General features: G+C 39.0%; 1 protein-coding gene across 6 annotated transcripts in view; it reads right to left on the bottom strand.

Moving 5' to 3' along the window:
* Positions 1 to 914: 914 nt before the first annotated feature.
* SIPA1L1 (signal induced proliferation associated 1 like 1) overlaps positions 915 to 19,770 on the bottom strand; it is a 199,622-nt gene continuing 180,766 nt past the window's right edge. For 4 of the 6 annotated variants that reach the window (XM_084208669.1, XM_084208668.1, XM_084208671.1 and 1 more), the window contains 8 exons: positions 18,824 to 19,263; positions 12,764 to 13,003; positions 11,499 to 11,664; positions 9,517 to 9,760; positions 6,474 to 6,620; positions 4,310 to 4,424; positions 3,743 to 3,824; positions 915 to 2,991 (listed from right to left, as the gene is read on the bottom strand). In XM_084208669.1, the coding sequence (XP_084064795.1) occupies positions 2,848 to 2,991; positions 3,743 to 3,824; positions 4,310 to 4,424; positions 6,474 to 6,620; positions 9,517 to 9,760; positions 11,499 to 11,664; positions 12,764 to 13,003; positions 18,824 to 19,263 (1,578 nt within the window). In that variant the 3' untranslated portion in view covers positions 915 to 2,847. The remainder of the gene's footprint in view (positions 2,992 to 3,742; positions 3,825 to 4,309; positions 4,425 to 6,473; positions 6,621 to 9,516; positions 9,761 to 11,498; positions 11,665 to 12,763; positions 13,004 to 18,823; positions 19,264 to 19,770) is intronic. The other 2 variants (XM_084208672.1, XM_084208673.1) reach the window with 1 other exon arrangement.

The following is a 19,770-nucleotide window of genomic DNA, read 5'->3' as shown; positions in this document are numbered from 1 at the left end:
TAGCATGAATTCATTATGAATGTGGACAGGGCAACTCCTTGACCTGAAGGAAGCTTTCTCCTTCAGCTCAGCTACCAGGATCCAATTACAAATGGTAAGACAGCATCTAGTTTTCTTTCCAAGATTCAACCTCAATTTTTCATCAGATGTTTCTATTCACTCTTGCTGCTTCACAGTTCTCTTGGTCCAGTAACTTCATGCTAGAAAGAGATGAATTTTCTTTCCCCACATGCCTTGTAGGGATTTATTCAGTGACCTGGAAAACACTTTCCTGCAGACTGACCTAGTTCCATATTTTTGAGCTGTGTGGAATGCTGATCCAGTGGGCCAAAACCACATCTGCTCAAAACACTTCCAATGTCATCTCCCAAGTGAAAGATGGAGATCTAGGAAAAAAAAAAAAAAAGGATTATTTGCCCCACCCTCCCAAACCTAAAACCCGATGTTGCACGCTTGCAGGTTTGGCTCTGGGATGCTGAAAGTTGTGTATCCTTAGGTAGATGTGTTAGGACAGTTTGGTTTTCACCTAAATTAGCTTCAGTCCAAGTCAGTTTTAAAATCCTGATAAATTTAAAAAAAACCCCACTGCCTCTCCTTTACATCACTCTGGTGAAGCCCAGAGCAACTGTTAAAGGTAGCAAACCCTTGTATAAATGGGGGAAGAAGATATATTTGTGCAATAATACAAGTAAAAAGCCACGGGATGAAGTGTTTTTTACTTACCAAGTAATGGCCTTCAAAGGGATAAAAATTAGGAATCTAATAGAGAATGGAACTCCTGTATCAATAAGTACTGAGAAAAGTGGTACATGAAGAAAGCAGGAAGAAATGGACACTCTGGAAAGTCTTAACAAATCCAACAAAATCAGAAAATGGTTTAGAAGAACCTTTAAAATGAGTTTTATTGTCAGAATTTTACAAGTAGCCTTCAGTGGCATCATACAAGAAGAACTCTGTTGCAAAACTCTAATAAATAGTCTGCCCCAAGTCCCAAAATATTTTTTGAAATAAAATAAAACCAAACTTAAAAATAAAAGAGAATAAAAGCAAGACTTCAGGATGCTCAGAGATGTTAGCAATATTTCCCATTTACAAATAATATCAGGCATTATATAAATCTCCTTCATACAAGTCATTAAAAAACCCAAGACATTCTCAACCTTTACAAAAGCACTCCAGAAATAGTTCCAAAGAGATCCATTTCCATGACAAAGCATTAGAGAAGAACTCCATGGGGATTAGCATCACAAATGAAGTTTGAGGTTGAAGTGTAGTGTGTACTTGTGTGCAGCAAGATTAAAGATTGTGAAAAAGGGATTTGAAGAGAGCATGGAAGTCTTTGACAAGACTGTGCGGGTGATTTTAATCTGTTTCTTTGAGAATGTGACAAAGGGGAGTGAGAGGATGCTCTCAAAATTAACCCCCAAATACACTGCACTTTATGGAAGGCAATATTTACTAAGGTAGTAACTATATCCTCAGAAGGGAGTAGAAAAGGTTTCTCAGCACACTGCACAGTTCAATTCCTGTGCAGATCACGGTGCTTAAAAGCTGTATTTTGACACCTAAAAGGTATTTTCTGTAGAGGTAACACGTTGTGGCAAGTTAGCTGTTCCTTCAAAGAACAAGAAATCAACTTTGCTGGCATGAAGCAGTTTGGGAAATCTCATGAGAGAACATTTCACTGAGGACTCAGGATTTCAGAGCTCCAATCCCGTCCCAGTGCTTTGAAAAATACACTTCTCTAATTCCCCATTACATATTCCTCTATCTTCCATAATAAAGGATTTATAAGATCTGTCATGCAACAAAACACAACTTGAAATAAACTTTTCTCAAATCTGCTGTGATTTGAGAAAGCAAGGAAAACAGAATGGGAGGGCAGGTACACAGTGATAGTTTGTGTGGTTTATATGGTGACATTTCAGGGGGAAGAAAAAAAAAATCTTAATCTCTTTACAACTTCAGCTTAAGTCTCCTGCACGTATGCAAGCACCAGACTCCCCTGGAGGGGCAGGGTGCTGTACTTAACTGAGCACTGTTGCTGGATTGCTTATGTCTCAGCCTGCCTGATGTGGTATGAACTGCAGCATGCCTAGTTTTGCTGTTTGTAAAGGTCCTTGTAGCCATTGTTTCCACAGGAAACAAAGGCCATCAGAAATGCTAATGCAATCGATGCGTGATATTATGCCTGACCCATGGCTCACCTCTCTAGTCTCTCTCTAAGCTGTGATGCTGGTTGTACTGTACCACACACTACGGACACGCGCTCTCTGCAATGTATGGGAAGGTAGCACTAGTAACCAAGCGCAAACTGCTAAGGAGACACCTAAAACATTGCATTACATCCCCTTGTCTGTGGCATACTTCAGAAAACAATGTTAGAAGAGCAGTAAAGTAAACATTTCTTTCTAATTTTCTAGATGTCATAATATTTGCCAAAGCTGCAAGGAAAAGCAGATTACCTGAAACAGAGAGAAAGGAGTTAATGGAAACAGAGGCAGATGGAACAGCAAGCCTGATCCTGGCCTCCAAATAATTTTGTACATAACAGATAAAGAGACAATGTGCAAAAAATAGACATTCACATTTTAGCAGTTAAACTTTTATTTTTTTATTTTACCTTTTTAAAATTATTTACTTTGTTTTTTCTACAAAAGGCAGACATTGATTGTTGATCTGCAATTGTTCTGAGTGCGCGCAGAGATGCAAAAAAGGGTTATTGGAGGATGAAGAACAGGGAATTGCTCTGACTATACTTTCACATGTCATAATTAAGGTGGCATTAAAGCTTAAGTCCCAGTAATAATATTCATAACAGATAGTTTCCTTCCCCGTACACTGTTCTCAGTTCATATCAATTGTGTTGAAAACCCATTCGGTGAATTTCTTCAGCTTTTCAGTTGCATTCTGGGATTCCTCCTGTAACCTCAAGTTGTCTTCCCGCAAATGTTGCACTTCAGCCTGAAGGCTGGCCTTGTCCTCTTTTTCCTTAGGCATAAGGAAAAATACAGATCTTAGTGGAAATTTCAGGTCATGCTTCCTACCTATCTAAAGCAGCAGAAATCTCTTAAGAGAGTAAAAGTCTCGTTCTTTTTAAGGATTTTATGTGCAGTAACACATGGGTTTATATCCAAGGGACATTAGTGATGTTCCCTCGCCCATGTTTTGATTGCATGAACAAGATTTCTTTGTATTAGATCCCAATACAGAAGCTGACTCCCTAGGTGGTCCAATAAAATTGGCCACGAGCTGTTCTGTATGTCCAAGTGCTGATGGTTAACTAAGTAAAGGGCAGGGACTCTTCCTGCAAACACTTTCCCAGCTAGGAGACTTCATCTCACTACTGCAGATCCTTCTTGGACCAAGAAGGGACTAAAAACAATACAGGAAGTTTCCACCGCAGAAATTACAGGTTTAGATAACACTGCCAACTTTTCATCAGCAGGATACGTTTTTATGGACTAACTTCAAGCAGTGTCACCTGAATTAGGAGAGGAGGTACTGTGAATCACTCTCCTAATTTAAGCAGAGGAATCAAGCGCCTACAAATTCAGACACCCCATCCCAGCCGTGCATAATTAGAAGCCTGAGAAAAGTAGCAAAGAAGTGTCTTTTTCTCATACCAGGATGAGACTGTCACAGGCTCAGGCATGGCAAAGCAGGATTACACAGTTATTAGCACCACCAAGCAACAACTAAATACATGTCTTATAAATCCTTCTGTAGATGAAATGCTTACCTTCCTTAAATCTTCTTGCAGCATCTTCAGCAAACCTTCCAGTTGGTCCACTTTAGAGGCGAGAGTTGGAGGGGATTCTTTACTGTTGAAAGCAGGAAACAAGAATGGGTATCGATACGATTTACTGTCTTCACATGGGGTAGCTAGAAGCTTTGTTTATACCAAGTGCCTTTATGAAGGTATGCATTTGTGTGCACCAAGAAGTCACAAAATGAACATAATAAAGAGTACATGGAACACATGCAGCACATTAAACAACAGAGCAAATTTAACTCATGATTACTTGGGGTGATCCCATCACTTGACTCCTTTCTACTTGAACTCACTGTATATGCTTGAATTACCATTGCTTTGGACAGTTTCATGAACATCTCAGACAAGAAAAAATCTGCAAAAAGATTCAACTGGACTTACAATTCTTTTATTTTGACCTCCTAATTCCATCTTCATGAGAACTTGCGAAGAGTTACTTCATGAAGCCTGGAGATGGCTTCCAAATGAAGACATCCCTACTCTTTTCCTTGGTTTGTAGCTGGGAAAGCCTGCACATCTGGTGTATTTACTTACCCTGTATAAGGCTTTATCTGTGCAGTAAGCTGGTCCTCAGCCTGATCACTGCTGGAAGCAGCGCTCACAGGTCTGTGATTTTCATCAGCAGCAGCAAAGAATGAAGCTCGCTGAACTGAGAAGGCAAACATACAGAGAACAACGGCAGCAGTAATGATTATTTGCTCATGCACAGCACAACAGCTACACTGCAGCATCTCACCAAATTCAGTCTGTTTCAAGCAAGGTAAACTGATGATATAACATACCAATGTCCACTTGATGGAAGCAAACTGGCAGTGCAAGTGTTTGCACCAGGTGTGCCACTGTATGAAGCCAGGGAGTACTAGCTGTGGCACAAGAAGCCCTGTGCAGATATGCCTGGGTAGGACTGCATGATACCACCCAATAACTGAGCAACTATATTTAGCTTCTTTCACTCTACAAAGAATGCCTTTATCTTGAGGAAAGAAAAGCTCACTGTGTGCAATTTGACCAATGTAATTTTCTAGAACCTGAAATTTCTTCCTTATGTCTTATAAAATGTTTTCAGATTGAAACATGAAACCTCTTTCCTGCCTTGTGTGTCTATTTCTTGTCCTGTAACTGTTCAAATGTTCTTACACATCTCTAAAACACTGTCACATGGTGTGACAAACAGCAGTATAAAGACTTTAGCTTAATAAATTAACCTCAGCAGCTGTTGGGCTCTCACTGGAAACAAAAGAGTATTGTCTTTTTCTGTTTGGCAAACTTTTATACTACAGGTTGGTGTAGCTCAGGAATACAGGCAGTTTTTCTTTCAGCTGATACAGATACCACAATTTGTACCTTCAGGGGCTTGTGCTCTACACCAATCAGTGGCGTAGAGGAGGTGTTCAGGATCACAAATCAGAATTTAGGCTTCTTGGTATGTGTCAATTCCTACTGGCACTTGTCAGAGACTAGAGGCTGGAATTATACTGAGACCAGACAACCAAACACCAATGGAATTATACTGAGATCCCTCTCCAAGTAAAATTTGAATGTATTTTTATAGCAGTGAGATGAAGCTGCCAGATAACACATTACTCCAGCTTTTTTTTTTTCATCTGAGCTGTCAGTTTGTTATCTTGACCACAGTGCCTGTGTTCACACTTCTGAAGAGAAACACAAGTGAGTCTGGGGCCTACTGAGTGAGGGATTCAGGTTAATGAGGACAGTCAAATAAATCCCACCAAAAACCAGGGGAGCCTTTGAAGACAAACTGCCAACTGCAGGGAAATGTGTTAAAACCTGAGTTTCACCCATATGTGGTGATGAAAAAACCATCACTACAAATTCATCTCCTCTTGAGGACCATGTCTTACATTGAATACTCTTCTCAAAACTGCACAGGAGAAATTTGAGCCAAACTGCTCCTACGACTCCTGTAGCAACAGAGCAGAGGACATGAGTACACCTTGAACACTCAGAGACACCCACTGTCCTAATGAAATCTAAGGCTACTATCAGAGAACAGCCAAGAAATCAAATTACTTCACAGACTTCTCCTACCATGCTGAATAAGGTCTAAAAGATTCAAGATAAGTGAAAAAACACTTCCATGAAGGTGGGACAGCATCTATGCAGATATTAGGAACAGGCACTTCTGTTTACCAAGTGTCATGGAGATGGAAAATGCCATAGGATGAAACAACACTTGCATGCAAATCTACATCTTCGGGGCATGCAGAGGCAATGAAAAACTATTTACCAACAAGGCGTATTTCCCAAATTATCTTGTAGCAAACCTCAGCTGCACTAGATGTACTTCTCACTAGTGCAGTAAGCTAGCAATCTTTAGTGTGCTTTCCCCCTGCTATATGACTTGACTTTTGCACTTTTGTGCCTCTCCCACACCAGTTGCCTGCAACTGCTTTACGTGAAATGAAAAGTGACCAGTTTCACAAAGATTTGGCCAAACCATGTCACCAAGGATTTCCAGTAAAAAGAAATGGTATCTGAGTATTACATACAAAGTTTCAGGCTCTTGACACTTGAGTCGGTATTTTAAATGAGCTTAAACTTCAGACCAAGTAGAAAATTAAGAACAAAAAAACTAAAAGTCAGGATTAAAATAAACCCAAACAAACACAAAACCCACAGTCCTTAATGAAGCATGCACAAAGACCAGCTTCCTAAGTGTTGTATTCTGAAAACTTACCTTCAAAAGCTTTGGCAGCATCTACCAAGTTTGACCAGTCCAGATCAGAGGCAGAATCAGGCAATGGCATAAGACCAGGGTCTGGCATGGGCTGCCGTCTTTGCTCCTGGATATCTGTGAGGGAGCTGTCTGAGGCAGAAAACTCTCCTGGAACAATGCAGAATAGATTATAAACTCCATAGGTAAAAATACCTGAAAATTCCTTTCTTAATATATTGCATACCCTATTCTTAACTTTTCTGGCATAGCACTTTTCAAAATCAGCCAAAATTCAGAGGAATGTTTGATCAATCGCAGTTCAACAGATACAGCCCTTCACAAAGCAGTTTTCTAAAGCCAGCACATTCAGCTCCTTTCTAACTTGCCTTAATCCTTTCAGCTGAGTGCCCCAAAAAAACCCAAAAACCAACCCAAAACTGTGAGGTTTTCTCCTTCCTCTTTACAATCTTGTAAACCAATGGGAGCTGAATTAAGCCTACCAAGATGAATCAGAAGAAAACCCTTAAAATTACTTCCAGAGCATTGCACATCCCTCAGCAGTTCAGTGAAACCTTCAGATCTTTACTAACAAGTAGCCACACCCACCTGTAAGCTGTTACATGGCTCACTATGGAAAAAAAGCATTGGCAAGCTTTAAAGAAGGATTCAAAATCCCTGTAAATTTTTGTGCAAATTAAAACAACAAAATGAAATACTTAGATTTTCACCACTAATTAGGGCAACACCAAACGGTCAACCAAGAATTATCTACTTTATTTCAATTTACTGGCTAGACAATCAAAAAATGTGCAATGCCTGGTCACTTGTGTGAGCTCAGAAGCAACAACTTCCTTTCTCATGCTTTCTGTCAGGATGTAAAGAAGTTCTGAAAACCTTGTAGGCAGTATTAGAAGAGAGAGATGTATGGGTGAGAAGGAAGGGAGGAAGCTGCTGAGAAGATTAGAGAAAAGACTCAGCTTGGATCATCCAGAAGAGAAAGACAGTGTGACAGGCAGGATACAATCCCAAAATTCCTGAGTTGTGTTGTTTATTTCCTCTCTCAACCACCACCACCCCCCCCCCACCCCCCGCTTTTTTTTTTTTTTTGGATAGTCTAATAACTGTGTAACTTCAATAACTAAAATCATTCTTAAGAACTTCAGCTAAATCATATTGCTGCCTGGGCAACAGTGACCAAGAAAGCTACATTGCATTCACTTCTTTGCTCAGAAATCTTGATTTTTTTGTCTGTGTGTATTTACTTTTTGTAAATGTAATTTTGTTACATTTTATTTCGTTACATTCAATATTATTAACGCTGAGGATTCTTGTCTTAGCTCTCAAAACAGTTATCTTGGAGGTTGTTAACATGAAAATATTTCCAATTAGTGAAAAGATACATGCAATTAGATGAAAACCTAACTATTTGAAAAGCTACCTGTTTTAAAAATGTGAGTTGGATTGTTAAGGCAGATGAACAAATACGAGCATTTTTAGCTCAATGTTTTTCCTCTAAAAAAATGGATGTGCTCTGGAATCTTTGAATTTAAAGAATTTTGAATAACTGGAAGCCAACAAATACTTGTGGTACTAAATATCTAGCTTATTTAATCCTTTTCTCAGCGAAGTGTGTGTGGGAAGACAATTTGTGTGCCAATCAAATAGCTAGTCCTTTTATCATGCAGCTCCTACATTTTATAAAAAATGGAAAATCTTGATTTGTTGACAGAGGTAGAAAGGTTATAGGCTAGGAGGAGTTATCAGTTTAGGGTGGAAGAGAACATGATAACAAAAGAAGGTTTTGTAGTTTTTTCTTTTTGGACAATACAGCATTTAAATGAAAAGAGACAAAGTGCAGCTTTCCACTTGTACTCTGGGGGCATCATTAATCTTCTGACCCCAAGCCCTCAGAAACCAAATCCTCTATCCAGTTACAAGCATAACCAAGTCTGCAAAGTTATTTTAGTGCATATAAAAAATAGAAAGGAAAAGAGCTCAGTTTCCTAAGTCTTATGCAAGAAACACATTATACAGACACAACAGCTCGGGAAAAAGTCAGGTTCAACACTGAAAACTGATGCCTGGTGATCACAGTCAGATGAAAAGAATTTAAAATAGATTTCTTCATCAGCTTTCACTGTCAAATGTATCCTGTGTAGCTAAATACAGACTGTGCTTAGGGCCCACTATAGTGAGTTGAATCTAATGATAGCCTTGCATTTTCCTCTTGAAACATACTAAAACATGAATAAATCAGAGCAGATATGTACTTCTTCAGAAAACATTGCAGAATCCTACCCTGAGATGTACCTCTATTTCTGGAAAACACACTCAGCTATGAAGTACAGTGGGAACCTGTGAAAATTCCATTTCTCACTGTGACATTCACGTGCAGCAACACACAACCCATCAAATAATCATACTGAGACTTTTCAGTAAACTAATGGGAGAAAGCTGAGTGTCTTCTTGACAGCACTTTACAAATAACTTTTTCTGGTTAACTGTGTGATTAATCTAAGTAAAGTGCTGTAAAATAAATAGGATAAGGGAATTAATTTAAAAACAATTGAACAGTTGGCACAATAAAAGCTGTATCTGGTGTAGCTGTGTCTCTAAATGCCCACTACTATTTACCCACTTCTGTATCATTTTCCCAATCATATTTTGTTCCCATATTCCCACAATAAGGAACTGACACTAAGTTCTCTCTGGTGGATAACCAGGCATACATTATTTGTCCATCGGTCCAACTGATCTAGGTGACTCTTGGAAGAAATGACAGAAACTTGCAGTCAGTGAGGCAAATTTCTGTGTTCCCTCTACAAGGCAAATGCATGACCAGTCATGCCATCTTACACCCACTGAAGTGAGAGGGAAAAAAACTAAATTCCTGTCCTTTTTTACATTTTCAGTGATGTTCAGACATTTCAGTGATTTTCAGACGTTTTCAGTCCTCATCTGAGCAAAATAAAGATGCAACTACAAATTGCTGTAACAAACATTTTCCCCCAAGATGATTCATAAAGGATTCCTCTGGAAGTCAAAAAACGGGAAATCCACTTACCATGAAGTGATTTCATTCCCAAAGTGTAGGATGGTCTCCGTAAGGGCAGCGACTTTGGGAGAGAAGGGTAGGTGCTGGTGAACAGAACATCATTTGGCATGGCTTGGTCCAAGAGCGAGGCCCGGGAGGTGAAGAAGTGGTCCCTTTGACCGCTGTAAATACTCTCATCTGACAAAGTCCTTTGCAAGGCACGCCTTGTGGTAGGAGTGCTGGGAAAGGGAGACTGACAGGACAGAGTGTGTGACTATACATTCATAAACACAAATGAAAAGACATGAGAAAAAAATCATCAATAAAGAAACTTTTGAAATAATTTCTTAAAACTTTTTTTAAGTAAGAAACCAAGTGTTTACATAGCATCTTTTTCAGAGTGGACAGGGAAAAGAACTGAAGGAATTGGCTTTTAAGGAGGTTATAACTAGGTAACATATACAGATGTTTTTTTAGCCTCTGTCACATTTTTACTTTTAAACACCCTTGGAACTTCTCCTTAAGTGGAAATCTCAGGCAGCCCTTGCTGACTCTAGACCTGATATGTAGCAGAGAAATGGACACAGAAAGAGCCTGAATGCTGCACTGAATTCCCCCATTGCACAGGATTGGCTGCCCACCTCTAAGCACAGCACCAGCAAATGCCAACTACCGAGAAGTCTCCTGTTACTGAACAACGAGGAGCACCCGCCACTGCCGTGGGTATTCAGAAGTATTTGAATCAAAAGCACTCCCATGAATAAGAGAGCTTGTGTCTTACCTCCACCATCAGCCCAGCTTCCTCCATGCTTCACATACAGGAGGAAGCAATGCTGGGGTAGCCAGGAGTTTTGCACTCTCAGGCCAGTGCCAGAGTGCTGATCTCATGACCATTCCAACCAGCAGAGACTCTGATTTTCATGTAGCCTGTAGCAACATAGCTGTCTCTAAGGCATAACATTTCTTTATAGTTTGGTTGAAATTTGGCCAAAAATTTTAATGTTGTAAGACTTTTTCTGTAAAATGAAATCTAATTCATAGAGTGGGCAGAATTGTTACTTTTAAAATGCCATTTTACTTTTAAGATGCAATTTATTGGTGTGACAGAATGTTTTTAACTTGCTGAAATTTATCAAAATGCGATCAGGAAATAAAGATCAGGGTAAGAACTGATTCACTACCCCACAGCAGAAAAACAGCAACCTTGGGAAGATATCTTGGAATGAGAACAATTCTCTTGCTCAAAACAACCAACAGGAGGTGTTTGCATCACCCATGTCCCAGTTCCCCTCAGAACTACCACAAACCTAAGAAAATGTCATCTTCCCTAAGTTTTTTTCTCTCTGGCCTCAAATGCATCATCTTAAATAATCTGTGCATGGAAGTCACACTTACAAACTTTAACAAGCCAATTCAGGTTTTTACTAGCAAAAAATGAAGTTACAGCTCTCTCTTCTGCATGGTTGCTGTGGAAACAATTTGGGCTCTGGATGACAAGCACGGGCTGTACATGAAGACTAGAAATCAAGACATTCTCTCCCGGATTATGGATTCTAAAAATTAATACATGTTATTCAACGTATTTTGAAACACATTAGGAAATGTTTCCAACTATTCTGCAAAAAATAGGCTTTAGTTTAGGGATCATTTTTGGTAACAGGATTAGTGAGGTATAAAAGTGTGCTTTTTGCAATGAGTTTCAGTACTGTCAGTAAGTCACTGTCTGGTGACGCAATCAGAGAAGAACAGTTAAAATATGTAAGACAACACTACAGGATTTCCATAACCCAGCAGTACTAAATGTTCTTTCCAATTTGGCATATTAGTCTCTTTAAATCTGCACACAAAGTTGTAAAAATATTGCAGAGACTTTTCACCAGAAATCAGTTCTCCAGTAATCACTTACAAAGAGATTATTTTCTGTCTATAATGAAAATTCAGGGAATGCCTCACATTTTATTTTCCTGCTATGGGTGAGAATAGAAAAGATCCTATCTCTCTCTTTAACATACCTTAAAATTCTTCTGGGATTCAGGTGTTGGGCTATCAAGATCTATCAATTTCTTCAGCTCTTCTTCGACGGTAGACTTGGAGGCTCGTTTTGGGGACGCGCGCAGGTCTCTTGCCGACGCCCGCAGCCGAGGGTGGGCCATTTCATTGCCATCACTCTGGTGACGTCTTAAATGAAATGGAACAGACACATTCAGGTCTCAAAGCCCTGGGGCAGGAGGTATGAATGAAACAAGAATTATAGCACCCTCAAGTTTTTAAAAGAAAATAACTAAGTAGAGGGCACAGAGGATGGAAGAAGTTTCACTACTATAGCAGAGACTCACCTTAGTGGATACCTGTGGAAGCACTAAGCTTGTTTAAAAACAACTAGCAATACAATAAAATAGTTGAAAGGTTAATGTAATACATTTTCCCAATAAGGGACTGAATCCATTAAAATAACATGCACTCTATACAAACATGAAAACACGTGTCTTCAGTAAGCCCATAGGCTTACTGAAAAGCAGTAAGCAAATCACCAAGTTTCTTTAATATTTCAACTGACTTTTTAAAATGTAGTTATCACAAAGTTTCACCATTTCCTTTTGACAGCCAGTTATTGGTATCATCCAAGGATACTGTGCTTGACTCAGTAACAGTCAAGAAGGTTTGAATAAATTACTTTGAAATAGGCTTTTTGAACTATTTGCTTTTTGAGTCATACTTAACAATATTTTCACTAGTAAGTTGTTTCTCAATTTCTCTTCCAAAAGAGATGCTTGCATATTGTAAAGCTGAGATATCTTGGCTTGCTTTAAGCTTTAAGCCAGTTAGACTGGATACTGGCAGCAATTTTAACAAGGCAATGTGGAATGCCAGAGTTAATGCACAACATGCACGGCACTACTTACTACATGGATGAGAGGTTTAAGTAAAACTCAGGCTCTACAATAAGAGGATTTTTAATATTTGCTCAAATAGCATTTTGAGTCACCTTTAAGTAGTCTCAAGAAAAGATAGGCTTTAATAGGACTGAAATCCATAGAGCTTTCCAGAAATGATAAAAACCCCAACTTTTACAAGTTAACAGGCAATGAGATTAGCCAACTATCAAATACTTAAACGATACTCCAAGAAGGCTAGATTAGAGACTAAGTTCTACAGAATATGAAGCATTGTATTACATAATCTTGAGCTCTTCTCTACAGAGAACTGTCACAGATCAAAATGCTTTTTTTACAATTACAGCAAATAAGCAAATGAAAAAAAAACAAACCAGTCTTACTTTCTTGAATCCATAAACCCCACTGAGTTTATTGTCCCTTCTGGCTTTTTCCATCCAATCAGATACTTGCTAGTAGCACCCTGGCGAGGGTAGAAAGTCCTAGGACCAGACGAGGAGGAAGAGGAGGAGGAGAAAGAAGGTGCAAGCTGGGGAGAAGTAGCAGAATGAAGCTCTTCTTTAGGTGAGCTTCTGGCACTGGTGAAAACAACAGGACTGGCAGAGTGTCGTGAGCTCATGGTACTAGAAGAAGAACATAAAGACAGAAATTGCCTCAAATGTGTGTATACAGGCCTTGTTAAATTGATTTTAGAGCAGAACTCTGGGTACAAGATGTTATTCTTATCAACAGCAGATAGAGTAGCAAAACCAGTTTGCTCTTCTTAAGGGCCTTCCACCAATGTGTCATTAAAAACACCTCACATAGTAATGCACAAATTTTGCAAGCAACCTCTAAGGATACAATACAACCACCCTTCACAAAATGGGAAACTGTCATTAGGCAGTTTAAAAGTAACACATGAGATTTTAGTTGAACTACCAAAAAAGAACTGAAGTCCAAATTCTTGCTGGAATTCCTGGCTTTAAAAGAGAACATATTTTGAAGGAACTTAAACAACAAGAAACATCTCTTTAAGACCCCAAAACAAGCTAAAGAAGAAACTAATACAGCTCTCAAAACAGGGCTTCCTGAATTTCACCTGAAAAGCATTTACTTTGCATTTGCAAGAAAAAAAAAAACCAACAACTTAAATTGAGAAGTTGGAGTAGGTCTCTAACATATATCACCATTTGTCAAGACAGAAAATGGAGCTGGAAAGACCAACTGCAGCTTGTTGGGAAAAGGAGAGGGGCTTTAGAAGGAAGATACTCTTTAGTTATGCTGATGCTCAAATCTGAAAAAACTTGCTTCCTATCAGGAGAGCTAGTCCTTAGACAATATTTACTATAACAACCAAAAAAGGTCAGTCATCTATAAGCACAATAACAGGAAATCTTTGTGCCCACCTTTAATACTGAAATAGCATTTTATGTCTGGAGACCAGTTTTCTACCAGTTCTCTACACAACTTAGCCACATTTTCATCCCTGGATCTAAATCTGCAGTGAAGGAATTTGAAACAGATGGCCCCGTGGCAAAGAACAGTTTCTGACTGAGAAATAAAAATTAGCTGGAAGGCTAAATAAAGTCGCTGAATAATCTTTTCTTCCTTTGCATAGCAGAAAATTCTTCATCAGTCTTTTAATAACTTAATAAAACAATGCATTTTCACATCTATCCCTCTTACTGAAACAGGAAAAAAACTTAAGGTTAAATTTATGTTGCCACCTGGGAAAATAATACCACCTACGTTTAAGTCTTAAGTAGCCAGTTATCTAATCTATGCCTCTTGTCTGGCTCCTGCTGTAGAAGTCAATGAAGAAATATCCCAAGGAGGTGGTTCTACTTGTCTTATATTAGGTATCTCAGATATGCAGGGAGAATTAATGCTTTGGAGTTTCTTCTCTCTCTTCATTGACAACAGATGGAGTCAAAAGAATCACCCTGAAATCTGTTTCATTTCATGTGGCTCAAGTTAAGCATCACTGAAGTGCTTTGGGCTCGATGAACAGCCTGGGTGCACTGTAGCCTTCTACTGCAGCCCAGGGCATCACATCAGGGGCAAGATGAACCTCTCCATTTGCATACAAATTAAATTACAATAATACAGATTTTGTATTAAATAATTATATTTCTTCCTTCCCTCCATGTCTACATTTGAAAGGCCTATACAAAAGATAGCAGACTGAGAAAACACAGGAAAATATCTTCCTGTCCATCAATCCCATATATTTGGTGCTGCGCAGCACAGCCTTCATATTTGAAACAGATATAAGAAAGCGTAATTTATAGCAAGAAAGCAGAGAAAATTAAGAGCTAGGGGAATAGGCAGTAAATTTTTCTTCATTCCCCCTTTGTCTCTTCCAATATCTCTACACATGCTGAGTAAACCAACCCATCTGTAAGGTATCACTACCACAGCATAAACTGCTATTTTTACCCCCTCTAAATACACTCAAGAAGTAGAAAAGTGTGCTTCAGTGTAGGGAAAAAGGAGAAAGGAATCTCTGTCCACATTTCAGAATTCTTCAACCCATCAGGTATTTCTCAAGGAAGTGCTAGTTGTGACAAATCGTTTGTTAATAAAAACCAGTACAAATAAATATCCAGCTCCTGGATAGGCTACTGGTGTTGATCCTTAATGGTAATGGGGAAAGAAGGCAACAATCATGTTAATTATGCTTGACCTAAAATTTATATAAGATGCATATGTATGTATAATATTTATTATATAACATACTATAAATACACATTGTGCATTTTAGATATGATTATTTGAATATTTATTATATTATGCATAATATAATAGACGCCAAGAGCAGCCTGGTAAATGCTGGTAAAATTAGCATACAACTTAAATTACAGTTTTCTTTAAGGGCCATTGCATATTTTGAGGTGTGGTTTTTACAATATAGTATTTTTGGGAGGATATTCTGCTTCAGGACTACGCACAGAACTGTGACTATGAGTGAAGCTTTTCACCCTGCCAGTAAACATAGGCAGGCCAACAGGATACTGACAGGCAAAGAGACACAATTGTTAAATGAGAGCATATTTGGAGAGCAAAAGGCTTTGGATATACTCTATAAAAACTAAATCAGAGCTCAAGCACTATGGTAGTGATGGGAAGTTATTAGAATATTTGACACCAGGAAGCATGCAGAGAATTCATCTTACTCCCACAGATTCCTAGACCAGCTTAGTTTCATCTGGAAGAGATTCAGTCCTCTTTCTCAGGACACAGAGATGGTCACTATTGGTCCCCTATCTCCCACCTCAATTGTTGAGACACCAAGGATTGAATTATAAAATCATTCAAATACTACATGACTCTCTGCAAGAATTTCAGATGAGCCATTCATAAAAGCACTCTACAATAAATAATATTTTAAGTACCTTAAAATAATCAGAATTAATAAAAAATGTACTTGATTACAGTCAAGATTATCCTTTTAATTTTGGTAAGAAGACCATAAGAAACTGTATAGCTTAGGTAGAAATGAAAGTTTGATTTAATTTTTTTTGGTAAGGAATTCATGCCATCAGCACATACTGCTTCATTTAATGACATTCAGCTATAATGATTCTGTATAATTACTGGCCTACATAATGCAGTTCTCCTGGGATGCTATGAGAAATCTGCACAATCATCAGGAAGGACTTTGGGAATGGGGGTGGAACAGAAAAATAAAACCCAGCCAGAAGCTCTGCTATAAAAGTTAATCACTATAATTTACTTTTTGCCACCAGTTCTCAGGTACAAGTTCTTTTATGCACCATTAAATGATCTGAGCAGTAATTATCACTCTTGTCTTCTACAGACACAAACACTCTAATTTGTAGTTATTTTCTTTTCTTTTGTCACAGAGATCTTTTTAGGGCCATATTCCTTTTCTTCTTGCTCAGAAACCTGATTTTAAAGACATTCCAGACATTATGGCATCCACAGGCAAAAGATAAAAAAGTGAGAAGCAACAAAGGATAGCAATTTAGAAGCTGATAGAGAAACACACTAATTAAGCTGTTCATTTCTCATGAAAAGTAGCCTGTTCAGAATCTTTCGTCTCCTCTCCTTCACCTTCTTGAGGCAGGCATCTTTATAATAATCTCCATAATCTGTGCTTGTCTTTTGGAAGTGCCACTTCAACCAGCCTCCAGCTCCAAGCTTTTGTGCCTCCACAGAGGAAGCAAGGAGAAAGGAGTTGGGAGCAAACAGCTGGATGACCTAGGGCTCCACTGCTGTTCAGCGTGCAACCACCAACTGAGGATGCCACAAAAAACAAAATAAAAGCTTTTTATCCCAGACTGTGCCTTTGTTTGATTGTGAGGCATCAAATAAATGCTCTAGTCTTCAAAAATAAGAAGTAATAAAGAAAGAACGTGAGTCAATCTGTTTATAATCTGCCACAACAAATGATGTACGTGCAAGTATTTCTGCATTTCTCAAGTATCATGTCCCATGTGTTCTACAGACTGCTACTACACCTTTTTGCAAAGAGTTGCATTGCATCTTAGTTTTAAATGAAAATTGGCCAAAAGAAACTTCAACTGTTTTCTCCAGAATAAAGCCCAGGAAACCTTTATCTGCAAATTTCAGTGACACTCCCAAAATGACAAGGAGAATAATTACAATATGATCAGAGAAACATGATGCTAATTAATCCACACCAATGAGAGAAAACACTGTGTTTGCAGAGACAATGTTATAATATAATAAATAATGAGACAACAACCTAGACACCAGTTTGCAGTCATGTTGCAAAGTACATTCATGGAAGAAGAGAACTGTCATGGTGTGCTTGCCCTGCAAAGTGTTTCTTTCTATAAAATTTTCTCAGCTTTTTAGGCAACTAACCCTATTTGGTGCTGGAAGAAGAAACCAGAACCTCAGATATACAAAGATGCCATTCCATTAGGCTTTACAATAAAGCTTCCATGACTTACATAAATTTTCCAGGATTCTTTAAGTGGCTTCAGAAAAAGTCCTTCCAAATGACAATGCTACTAACTTTATTGCAATCAGCTTTTTGTATAATAATCTCAACATTTGATGCCACTTCCAGTTACACTCAGACAAGTACTGCAGGACATGTGGTAAATTCCACTGACTGTGAAAAGATGCACATCAAACATGCTTCTCTTAAAATAAAAGGTGTAACACTGCTGACAACCATCATATAGACTTTCTACCTTCAAGAAAGGGGAACACACAAACATGCCAGAAATCTAAGTAAGTCCCTCTGCAGAGTGTTTTCTCGAGACTTGCTCAAGTCCTTCATGCACATGCAGCTACTGGAGACACACCAGTCTCAAACACCTGCGTGGGATTTCTGTCAATTGAGCATGAGCTTTGGTGCCAAAAACAGCCGATGAAGAGAGGCAGAAAACCAGAGTGGAACCACCATTAATGGATTACTTAGTGAGAATCACCATGACAAAGCACATGGAGACCATTCCACTCTCCTTGACAACCCCTTATTTACAGCTACTGTATGAGGAATTAGTGAACTGTTCTCAAACATCTAGTCTTGCACAGTGGCTTTGTTCAAGACAATTACCAGAAATTGGTTTGGACTTCCAGTCTGCAGGTATTTTTGCTACACACTCAAAACAGAGGTGCCTTAAGAATTAAAATGCAACAGTCAAGCTCCACAAGACAAACAAATTATGATGATTCCACATACTCCCTGAAAGACCTATTTTTTTTCTTGTTGCTAGTATGACAGAGTAGGAATATGTTCTATAAAGCACACTGAATACTTCTTGGAAAATGGGTTAGGAAAAAGGTCTAAAATATTACCTGCTTCTGGCAGCACCAATTAACTTGTAAAGTGTGTATCTTCCATTTGAGGTGTTTAAGCACATTACATACACGCTTGATACTGCTGATTTTACAAGCAGCAAAATGGAGGGAGAGAGGGAAGGTGACTGTAACCTGTCACAAGCCTGCAGCAGAATGAGATTAAGATCTACATGCTAGCACTCCCTAGCAAATTCCTCTCATTATTAATCATACCAACTCCAAGCAGATTTCCAAACACAGAGACTGGAGGAAGAAATGCAAAACATCTGAAATGAGTACTTGCAAGACTAAGACTAAGCCCAATATTAAACTGTTCATTAATAACATGGACGGATCTCCTTTCTGATCCAAACATCACCTGCAGTTGTTACAAGATATTCCCCATGAACACATCAGACATGTCTGTCTTACAGATAGTTCAGCAGCAGCAGTTTAGTACAGAATACGCTCTTAAAGATTTTTAGTACTATAAGCAGCAGCAGATGCAAAGACTAAAGGTGGGCTTAATTTTCAAGCATTGTGCACAGTAAAATCTTTCAAAACACTGATTAACTTAAGTGAACCCCCTCTCTTCAACATCCACTTCTCACTTTTGATAGGTTAGAGAGTGAGAACGGGAAAATGTGGGTGAGGGCGATCATACAAGAGGTGAAAATTACCTTGTATGTGAGACAGCATCACTTAAACTGTAAGCACTGTTCTCCCTTGTGAGAGGGTTGGAGGCCGGCTGACTCTTGCTGTGTATATCCAGGCTGAGCGAAGATTCAGCTTTCCGGTCCATGTGGCTGTCCTTTTCCAATGTCCTGTCTGCAATGGAGACCACTTCGCTGGAGCTGTGCCACAGCGGGGCCACCTTCTCCTTGCTCAGCCCTGTGCGGGGCGATGTGGCAGCCCCCAGGGAGGCGCTGCTGCCGTGGCTGGGCCCGTAGGAAGTGGTGTCGATGCCGCTGTCGGCTGACGTCCCTTGCAGGTAGTTGTAGCTGTTCAGCTCCGATTCCGTGCGCTCTCCGCTGTCATACCACTTCTCATCGCTGTGAGCGCTGGAGGCGTTGCTGGAGAGTGTATTGCTGCTGGAATGGCTGGAGTAGTGGCTCTCAGACTACAGAAGAAACAACAAAATTATGACAATGGAGAAGAGAAAATAAAGGGTTACAAATACCACCACTGTACAGTAGGAGCTCTCCTACCTGGACAGATACATTGAAAAAACTAATAAACTCTCAAAATTGGATTCCAACATGACGCACATCCTCCGTGCTGGGCGGACATAAAAAACTTTTCTTATGAATTTGGAAAGCAGGGAAAGCCTGAGACTATTGTATTTTGTCCCAAAATACCTTGTGGTGGTTCCTTTCAAGCACCATTCTGCTCAGTCCAGTTCAAGGAAATTGGCTGAACTATGTAGACTTTGACTTGATTTATAATTACAATAATTAAAAATATTCTAATTCTAATACTCTAATTTTAAGACTGCAATGTTTTAGAACATGAAACACAACCAATCCACAGAAAGTGAATGTTATTTTAGTAATCCAATTGCCTAGCAAAAAGTCAAAGAAGAGCATAGCCACTTCTCTTCCCCCTCTTGGCAGTAGGGTATCTTTCC

Source organism: Fringilla coelebs (assembly GCF_963513975.1).
Source record: "Fringilla coelebs genome assembly, chromosome: 6".
Lineage (NCBI taxonomy): Eukaryota > Metazoa > Chordata > Aves > Passeriformes > Fringillidae > Fringilla > Fringilla coelebs.
Note: the sequence above shows the minus strand (reverse complement) of the source record. Positions and strands in the feature narration are given on the sequence as shown.